General features: G+C 40.8%; 2 protein-coding genes and 1 non-coding gene across 6 annotated transcripts in view; 2 read left to right on the top strand and 1 right to left on the bottom strand.

Moving 5' to 3' along the window:
* Nucleotides 1-1,198: 1,198 nt before the first annotated feature.
* Nucleotides 1,199-6,337, bottom strand: LOC147309623 (histone-binding protein N1/N2-like). 2 transcript variants are annotated; one of them, XM_086269733.1, is made up of 15 exons: nucleotides 6,125-6,337; nucleotides 5,681-5,725; nucleotides 5,467-5,580; nucleotides 5,131-5,211; nucleotides 4,758-4,864; nucleotides 4,185-4,460; nucleotides 3,930-3,997; nucleotides 3,611-3,681; nucleotides 3,409-3,482; nucleotides 3,133-3,321; nucleotides 2,746-2,918; nucleotides 2,587-2,664; nucleotides 2,426-2,497; nucleotides 1,836-1,967; nucleotides 1,199-1,400 (listed from the first exon to the last, which is right to left on the bottom strand). In XM_086269733.1, the coding sequence occupies exons 1-15, from the start codon at nucleotides 6,160-6,162 to the stop codon at nucleotides 1,362-1,364; spliced, it is 1,557 nt and encodes a 518-aa protein (XP_086125859.1). In that variant the 5' UTR covers nucleotides 6,163-6,337; the 3' UTR covers nucleotides 1,199-1,361. The 2 variants fall into 2 exon arrangements, with proteins under 2 accessions (XP_086125859.1, XP_086125860.1); XM_086269734.1 differs by lacking the exon at nucleotides 4,185-4,460 and having other exon boundaries at nucleotides 6,125-6,335.
* A 471-nt stretch (nucleotides 6,338-6,808) lies between these two features.
* On the top strand, nucleotides 6,809-6,881 carry trnam-cau (transfer RNA methionine (anticodon CAU)). Its single transcript has one exon. It is a non-coding gene; the product is annotated as a tRNA-Met (tRNA).
* Nucleotides 6,882-7,530: 649 nt separating this feature from the next.
* Nucleotides 7,531-9,656, top strand: part of LOC147309620 (glypican-5-like) — a 66,111-nt gene continuing 63,985 nt past the window's right edge. For 2 of the 3 annotated variants that reach the window (XM_086269203.1, XM_086269202.1), the window contains exon 1: nucleotides 7,532-8,051. In XM_086269203.1, the coding sequence (XP_086125329.1) occupies nucleotides 7,874-8,051 (178 nt within the window). In that variant the 5' untranslated portion in view covers nucleotides 7,532-7,873. Of the gene's footprint in view, nucleotides 8,052-9,656 lie in introns of all 3 variants that reach the window. The other variant, XM_086269204.1, reaches the window with a different exon arrangement.

Genomic DNA, 9,656 nt, shown 5'->3' with positions numbered 1-9,656 from the left:
CCATTTATACACCCGTTTCAGTTAAGATTTCTAAAAGATCCAAAAGACAAAGATGTGTCATTCAGGACAGTTTTAAGTACTAAACTTCACTTTATTGCTGGTGATTTTCTGTGACGAGAATTCATAAACTCTGTTTGGTACCCAAAGAGCATATTATATGTTGCCATCATAAGCCATCACAAATCATGATTTGTTGTTTTTGTAATGCTCTGAGACTTGTAGTTTTTTTAATGACTGAATATAACCTGTAGAGCACTTCAGCAGGCTTCAGATGAGCCAAGAACAATCGGGCCGTTGGTGTTTATCTAAAAAGAAATATGATTAAAACAGTAACTCGTCCTGAGTTTAATTCATGTGTAAAGATAAAATGTTAAGACTTGCACACCTGCAGGGGTACTCAAATTTCAGGAAACTGCATCCAGCACCTGGCACAGATTGCTATTAATGGGTGCTGATTATACATGTCCCAAATTAATCTTGAAAATAGCATGTTTCTTTTACTCGTAAGAACAGTTTCACTCCAATTTGGAATCATTAATAAACAGTCCTGTCTGTCCGCAAAGCTCCACAGCAGCCACTAGAGGGTGCCAGTGCACAGTTTGTGCCAATAAGTATTGCCCAGCTAAAAAGCAGTAGCATATATTCATTAAGTGTTCAGTCCTCAGTTTCAAGTTGCAGACTCTTTGTTTAGGTACATGGTGAAGCAAGTAATACTTCAACTCATCATTTGTCTCCTTATAAACTTAAGGTGAAAAAAACAAAAACATGGAGCACATTTGGTGTATTTGGTCAATAGCAGAGACATGCAGTGTGGAAATGCCTAATAATTGCAGCAGTGGCAAAATATAAATATGCAGTTTTTATAGGTTAGGATGGCTCTTCATGTTTGAATTTGATGCCACAGTCCTTCACCTAACATACCAGGCCAGTCAGGAGCTGAAAGACATGGCCATACAGAAAGCACCCCTTCTTATCTGCATTGATTCAACTTCTGTCTCTTACTTTACTCTCATAGGGAGGCCTTCCAATAATATGTAGGGTGGTGAAAGATTCTGTGAAAATGGTTCTTTACATAATTTATACAGTCCAAAAGTTGTTTTGGACATCTGCTCATAAGTGCATAGATGGTTTCATGTGAAATAATTGGAAGGGACTACAGGTGTGACATCAATGGACTGAAGAAATCAATATTGCATAGTTACATCTGCAGATTCTTTATTTTTACTACAAGTATACAAAAACTTGACAGACAAATCTATGAAAATGGATCTTATTTACAGAAACAAGAGTGCTGAAAGGTGTATAGGGGCTGGACAGGCATGACGTGCTGGTTTCTGAGCTCAGTAAAGAGGTGAAGACTGTCACGCCGGGGACTCGACAGATGCAGACTGGGTGCCAGACTAGAAGGAAAAAAACAAAAACAAAACAAACCAAACACTGCAATTAGTGAATGTTAACATAAGAGGCGACAAATGAGTGAAGAATTTTAAACCTGCAGGTTTGTCAGATATTCACTTGTTCCATTTGGTAAACTTTCACAGAAAGCATGAATTTTACTTTTTCAAAAATTGCCTTCAGCTACAGCAAGATTGATGCTGTGTAGTTTAAGTGGATAAATCATTCAAAGACCGAGAAAACCTCCTTCACTACAACTCAATTAAGGACCCACTCCAAGTTCTCGCATGCGTCCAGTTTTAACCTTTATGAAACTAAGGAGTCTTCTTGTTCCACCAGAAACCACATTTAGGTATGGACTCCTGGCCACCAGCCAGCTACAGCAGTAGTATCACAGGGCAATCCTGCTTCAGAAGGTAAGAGATAAGCCTATCACTCGCCTCCTGCGATTTCCCCTCCTGGACTCCATTGCCGTTGCTGGCACTAGAGTCACCGCTGCCATTAACTGTGGCTTCCTGTTTCGCTTGTTTAGCATCAGTGTCCTTTACTGGGCTCTCGTCCTCTGGTTTCCTCTGTGCAGAAACAAAACCAGGACAGGGAGGAAGAGAAGACTGAAGGCTTCTGTACACAAACCGAAATTGAAGTGATCCATTACCAGTCATTAGGAAAATAATAACTTAATGAACCATGCACACAAGCCACACCAAATCAAAGCTTAATTTCAAGCATAAAGTCCCATCTACATGCGCACACAGCTCTGGTTAGGAGCCACACCACACAGGCTTGCCACTGATCTGCAGAAAAATCTAAAAATGAATTTTACAACTGCAACCAGCAAAGACAGACCTCACAACAAAGACAAGCAGCACATGCCACAGCTTCAATGCACTGATTGAACCCAGTACAATTCCACGCTGAAGGTTTATTCCTTCACAGATTAAATGATTGGCATGAGAAAAAGCAAAGTCCATTTTTCCTCTTCACTGAGAAGAAGCCAAAGGGGGGTGGGAGACATATTAGAGAGCCTCACCTTTTTCCTGACGAGGTGAGAGATGTCAGAGACCGCTTTGGAAGATGAGGAACTCTCAGTTTTAACTGGAACCTAGAATACACAAGTTTGAATCCCACCAAATAAGTAACACAGGTGGCAAAATGCTTTATTTAGCATGTGGCACCATACAGTACCCTTACCTGACTGGTTGTTGCAAAAGCTGCCGATGAAGTGCTGCCATTTTCACAAAGGAATGCTGATGAAGTTGATGCACCACCCTGAAAGAGGAGAGCCAAATACAATTCAAGACTACTGAACTAGTAAACCCAGGTGCAAATTTCACCATCCTGTGTACCCACTAGTGTCTGCTGGATGGCCTGTGAGGCAGCACTGGCTGTTTTCTGGCTTTCCTTGGCATCCTCCACTTTTTCCCGGATGTCAGGCAAAAGCAGCTTTAGCTCATCCAGCTCAGTTTTCTCCTCTGCTGCTCCATCTGCGCCTTCGGCTGCATCGATCACCTCCTGCAGCATGGCTGTACCAACAACCAGATCAGAAAGTCACAACATGGAAGACAACACAATTACAGCCTTCTGGGACCGTTTATGTTTTGGTGTTCAGTGGGTGTCGTGTCCTCTCCCAAAGAGATGCAGTGCTATTCATACCTACAAATCACAATCATTATTTGGATTTCATATATTAAGTGCAAAAAATAAAATATTCAGTTGAGGGGAGGAGTAAATTCTTACCCAAACGGGTCTCAATGACCTTTATGGAGCTGTTGTAGTGCTGGATGGCCTGGCTGTACTGATCCATATAGCAGAGCGTAGTAGCAACATGGTAGTGGGTCTCAGCCAACAGACGAATGTGGGGAGGCAAGTATTTCAGCTGCAGGGCAAGACACTCCTGGAAGTCATCAAGTGCCTGAGGATAGTTACCTATGGGTGGGAGTGACAAGCAGTGAGATTTGGGCATTGGAGACTGTAAGGGCAGTAAGTCTACATCTTGCAGGAGCAGCAGCATACCTGATTCAGCACTGACTTCTCCAAGTTTCAGATATGCCTGGGCTGCCATTAGCTGATCCTCTGTGCTTTCCTTTCTGTGCAGAAGTAGCTTTAAAATTGTAAGCTGGCCTCAGGCTGTCACATAACAGTCAATGCAGTCTAACCACCCATTTAACCATGCAAGCGCAAATGTTCATACACATTTAACCAAATCATTCCATACCTTTTGTAGATGACTTTAGCTACTTCTAGCATTTCCCATGCCAACTGCAAATTCCCAACTTCCTCTTCTTCCTGAAAGGAGGGCGGGAGCTGTGTTGGTCAATAGCCACTAACACCCAATCATGACTATTCAGCAGACATTTACAGTACAAACTACTTCAGGCACCTGATATCTGCATTTGTAGGAAAATGTTTTTCAATTCTTAAGTTAAAATCCAGAAGAATTAAGATCTTTGTGATCATAATGTCATAGTAAAGAAACACGTAGCTACACTGCTTGCAAATTATTTACTTCATTGCACAGTTCTATAGGAACTCGCCTTATCTTGTCCATTTTTCTCTCCATCAGCATCGTCGTCATCATCATCATCGTCGTCGTCATCATCATCTGTTGAAGCAAAATTATACAAGTTCTAAACATCGCCTCATGTATTAAAGTCAGAAACGTGCACCACAGATTTGTGCCTGCATTTCCACCCTTCACCACTGCGACACCTGCTGAAGTGGACCGTTTAAATATCAACTGTGCACCCATCCACACACCAGAAGGTGCTCTTTGACTCAAGCTCTACTACCCTCCGTTTCCTCTTTGTCCTCATCACATCCTCTCACTGGTTTCACCCCAGTCCCATTGCCAGTCTGCTCTTCTGAACTGTCAGCCTTCTGTTCAATCTCAGTTTCTTTTCCAAGTGATCCTTCCCGCACACTTTTCACAGAAGAAACTCCATCCATCTCAGTTTCCTGAGATAAGCTCTTCTCATCCCCAGTCACAGGAGAATGTGGATCCTCAGCCTTTTCCTTCTCTGCCATTGCGTCACATACCTGCTGTCGCAGCTCATCTCTTGTTTTTTCTGCACCAGAGTGGCACATATAACTTGATCTTTCAGATAATGATTTATAAATAACCAAGCTGATTCTACTGACGATTTCGCCAGAGCGCTTTTCTGGCAGAAGGGATTGTAGTAAGACACTGATATGTAAAATAAAGTCTAAAAAAATTTAAAAAGCCCAGTAACTGGAAATCTAGTACTAAATGTAAACAAAGGCAGTTTTAGGTCCCATCTTTCATTACATATAATCTTACTACACATGCTAAAATTATCTGTGCGCTTAAAAAAAAAAAAAATCTGCAGCACCTAAATACTGACCATCAAGGTTGTCTGGACTCTCAACATTTGAGCTGCTGGGCTGCTCCTCTTCCTCTGATTCTTCTGGGACTCCCTCCAGGGCATTGCCAAGGACACTGTTCTCCATCCTATTTATATGAAAAACAAAACAACCCAACATAGACAATATTGCTGAAGTCAAAAATAGGTGCAGTTCATGAAGGAACCAATAGAATTCGTGTCCAAAAGCTGTCACTATGAACAGTTCTTGTAGGCTAAGAAGCAAACATTATTCCTTTGAAATAATGCTGTGTCAACAACAACAAAAAAAAAGTTTTAAATAATTTTTTTTAAAGTATTATTTTCACAGGTGCAGCTTTTAGGGAGTATGTTTAAGATAAGAAATTTGACAAACCTAGCAAGTTCCAACAGAGATTTCCCACAAAGGAAGAAGGCCTCGCCACACTCATCTGCAGTGTCCCCATATTTTTCAGCCCTAGATGGAGAAATGTATTTGTTGTTTTGTTTGTTTTTTTTATTAAATAAAATTGTAATCCAATGTAGTGAGGTAGTTATGAAGCTAAAGTAAAATTTAATCCTTTGAAATAATACATTAAAATACTTTACTCCATTTGGAAAAATATATTACAGAAATCTATCCATTTCAGCGGGAAAAGAAAAATCCATAATCAAGTTTCAATTTCTAACTGTACAGTGACAGCACTAGTGTTTCACATCAAGTCTTACTCACAGCATGCTACAGGCCTCCTGGAAAACATTGACAGCAGAAACAACATCCCCCATCACCAGATGCCTTTTCCCTGTGCCAATCAGTTTCTTTGCCTCCTCCAGAACTTCAACTGAGCTACAAAAGGAACAGAAAACTCGCGTTAGTTATACTGACTAACTGTTAGACTAAGTGACTAACAGTTGCGGAACAATTTGCCATTAAACTGGATACTCACCTGCCTGCTGCAGCAGCTGTCGATGAGCATGGCTTCTCCTCTGCACTGCAATAGTTTAAACTTAAGTTCAGTCAATGCTTATGCAAGTTACCTGATTCTGAAGTACAGAGTCCACGCTCCAAACTTTCACTACTCAGTAAATGCCCGAAGATAGCTACGCCTCATTGCTGTTAGCATCGTGCAGTTGTTAGCCAACTAGCTTAACAGTATGAGGGCAGAGTTATGTTATCAACGTGTGCAGCTGCCGTGAAGTACTGCTAAGCACGCAGTTGTTTTTTTTGTAGAGTATCACTTTCTGGAGATATCGTTAAAATAGCTTATATCCAACACCTATCATCAAGGTTTGCCGACGTTCTCCGCGTAATTCAGCTAAGGGCTAGCAAGCTGTGTTTTCCCTGCATACGTTATTGTGGACCTGAGTGAAAAATGACAAACGACTCGTACCTCTCAGAGCTCGACGCGACGGACGTTTCCTCTGGCATATCTTCAGAAAGGCAGTAAAGACGCCGGAAAAGGACAATAAACAACGGTCTGTTATTCCGCGAATAAAGTACAGACAGACCCTATAGGACAGCCTTTGTTGGCGCGCTTAAATAGAGAAAAGAAGGATTTCTATTTCCGCTTAACTTGGAACGCGGGAGATTGGATTTAAAGGGGCCGTAGCAACTATCGTGATGCGTTTAGGGTCCATAGGAAAGACAATTGTTAAGGTTAAAATGAGCGTACGAAACACTACGACACGTTGGCATTAGAAATAATAGTAGTACTGCTATTACAGTTAATAATAAGGGACTGGGCGAGGGTGGTAACATTTTAAAGTTATAATTAGAAATTGTAATGGCTGTACAATTAATTACATGTCATGAATAAAAATGTCCTTATCAGATACATTAAGAGACTTTAGCCATATACAGTTACAAGTTGGCTCGCTAACACAGCCACAACCTACAGTTGTCAAAATAAATGTAGGACAATGCAAGGTTACTTCTAATACGACATGTAGTACTGGTTATCCTTTACCGTAGACGTGTGTATACATCTACTCGAATCTCAACCTTTTAAATAAATTGTGAAACTAGGGCTGATTGTGATTCTTTTGTATGTTTTGGTATCGCAGCTTCTCATGTGGCCTCGTTGGCGCAGTAGGCAGCGCGTCAGTCTCATAATCTGAAGGTCGTGAGTTCGAGCCTCACACGGGGCACTGTTTTTTCGTCGTTTTTGAATGCTTTTTCCCTTCTTGCCGTTTGTTTCTTAAAAGATTAGTCGTCACACTAGTAAAACGGAAAGAAACTATAACAAGAATTTAACATATATTCAGGAAACTTAAGATTAAAGGTTTCCCTCTTCATTTAGTCAAAATACAAATTAAAACTGTTAAAAGCAGTAATGTTAGCCTCTTCAGAGTCGACGGTTGATTTTTCCTAGTAAAATTAGCAGTAACACGTGTGAAGTGTACAGCGAGTTTTTTTTAGACCATTTTTTTCACCGATCAAGATATGGAGCTGAATGACAGAAAAAAATGAGACATCTGAATGGCATTGCTTAATACCAAGTCCTGTATTACAGAGAATGTAAGCTGACGGGATACAGTATATATTTTCTATGTATAGTTTATGCAATTGTCAGATAGCTCAATATCTGCTTTAATCAGAGCCTTTTTCGGCTGTTAGACCCAAAGTTCTCAGCAGGTGGCGCCCATGCTCTACTTTTAAATCCCATTTTCTTCTTCACTTCATTCGACTGCTCTCAGAAATTCATTGAATTGAATGCATCTTATTTATAGAAACGCCAGCTGTGCAATGTGCCACATATAACCACAATAAAAAATAAATAAAATTTTAAAAAGTAATAAAAAAGCAAGTGGACCCTGGAAATGAGCAAAATGTGAGAAAACTTTTTAAAAACTAATTATTCCGTTAAAGCACGCCAAGTTAAAGTGGCTTTTTCCTTAAGTGCTTTATGGCAACCACAGAAACAATGTTTGGAAGCATTGGGCCGCTCATGCCAGTAATTAAGTAATTGAAGTAAAGCGAGAGAGGGAGTCGACGAGCGGGAGGAGGGCGCTGAGCCTGACACTGGGCTGCAGACAGACTTAGTGGCTGCAGATGAAGTTTCTGGTCACACTGCACGGTGCGACTTTCAGGAATTCATAATAACCGTCCAGATTTTCTAACTTCCCTCTGACATGTTGCGATGTTCCGTGCAGCCTTTCAAAACGTGGACTTGTTTTGGGTAATTTTGCTGTGTTTTGTTCTTCTACCGGAGGCTGGCGGTAGATCAGCCGATGCAGACAGCTGTCATGAGGTGAAGACAGCCTACATGATGCGCCAAATAGGCCCGGTGGAGCTGGTGCCAGACAGACCGGGACCAGGTCAGTCAGTCAATCCCTTTGGAACTATTATATTTAGCAAACTTTACTTGGATTTATTAAAATATTATACTTTAATTTAGAAAGACATGATATATAAAAACTTTTCCAGCTTTTTATAAATGAGGCCAGAGCAGAGCTTTGTTTGCCTGCATGCATCAGTGGAAAGAACCTAATAATTAAGTAATCTGTCTTGATACAGCCTAACATTGATTGGCTGTTTTATTGCTGTTAGACTTATGATTGAACACGTGAATACAGCGTGAATAAAACTTAGCCAAAATGGTTATGACCACTATGAGGGGCCGCATTTTAAATAGGGAGGATCATCTCTGTAGACAACCCTTTAATGTGAGAGAGAAATGAAAGTTTGCTGAGAAATGAATAAATGAATAAAGTCCTCTCGGGAGGACTTGCATCACCTATTTGTTTTCTAAATATAAATTCCCTTTTAAATTCTTGTGTGTGTGTGTGTGTGTGTGTGTGTGTCCGCGCACGCGTATTATACCATTCACATTTTATGACATTCCCATGTGTGCTATCTTCGTCACTAAGATTTCTCCAAGAAAACGCAAAGTGTGATCTGGCAATCAACATTGTTATAGACATATTAACTTATGCTTTGACCATTTATAAGCCTCACCTAAAAGCTGTACTTGTCTTTACTATGAAAGTGTTACTTGCTGGTTACCACTGGTTAATAACACAGTAATTACTATTTATAGGTATTTTGCAGAAAATGTCTGTGCAAAGGTGCTTCTTCTTCTTGTTCAGTGATCTGGTGTGACCCTGAATAGATTAGCTTGAGGAAGATGTCAGTCACATGTGCCAGCATGAAGGCACAACCGACCAGGCTTGTCAGTGATCTTTGCTTCCACATCCTAAACTTCAAATTTCAGCTGAACTGTCCACTAAAAGTATTTGCCCTTAAACGCCCATAGTTCAATTTGAAAATAATGCATTTTAAAAAGAGCTTAAAACAGCATAAAGATCCACTTACTGCAAATTTGTGAAGGTTCCACCTTTTGATCTGTGTGACACTAAACTGCATCTACAGGTGAGTGCAGTGCAGCTCAAAGCGCTGAAAATTTATCAACAAGCAGACCTTGTATTACGACTAGAACATAAGTCAGCACGGTTTGCTGAATCATGCCTGCTCAGTCCGTTCTGGTGTGGTTATTTGTTGGGGCAGTTTCAAATCTTGTTGCAAAGGTGAAAGAGATCAATACTGGATGCATGCAGCTTCAAACTTACCTGCTGTTCAAAAAGCAAACCCTGAATGCAACACTACCAAAATTCTTCTATTATCAGCCTGTGAATGACCCAAGGTTTGGCACTGTTTTGTTATTTGTGTGTGAGCGTGTTTGTGCGCTGCATACAGTCCATTCCCCTCATCTCTCTCTAGCCCTTGATCTCAGTCAGCTGCTTGACAGCTTGGTTTACAGTAGTCTGTCAAAGTTAGACTGCTCCTAGTCACACACACACGCACATGCATACACACACTCACACACACACACACAAATGCACAAACATTGGTGTGAGTGGTGAAGTTTCACTCGCTGCTCATGTCATCATGTCACCTCCCACCAGGCCCGTTGTGAAAAGCAT

Source organism: Aulonocara sp. 'chitande type north' Nkhata Bay, linkage group LG17 (genome assembly GCF_057382095.1).
Source record: "Aulonocara sp. 'chitande type north' Nkhata Bay isolate Kocher_YH1m ecotype deep benthic linkage group LG17, A_spYH_male_GT1.1, whole genome shotgun sequence".
NCBI lineage: Eukaryota > Metazoa > Chordata > Actinopteri > Cichliformes > Cichlidae > Aulonocara > Aulonocara sp. 'chitande type north' Nkhata Bay.
Note: the sequence above shows the minus strand (reverse complement) of the source record. Positions and strands in the feature narration are given on the sequence as shown.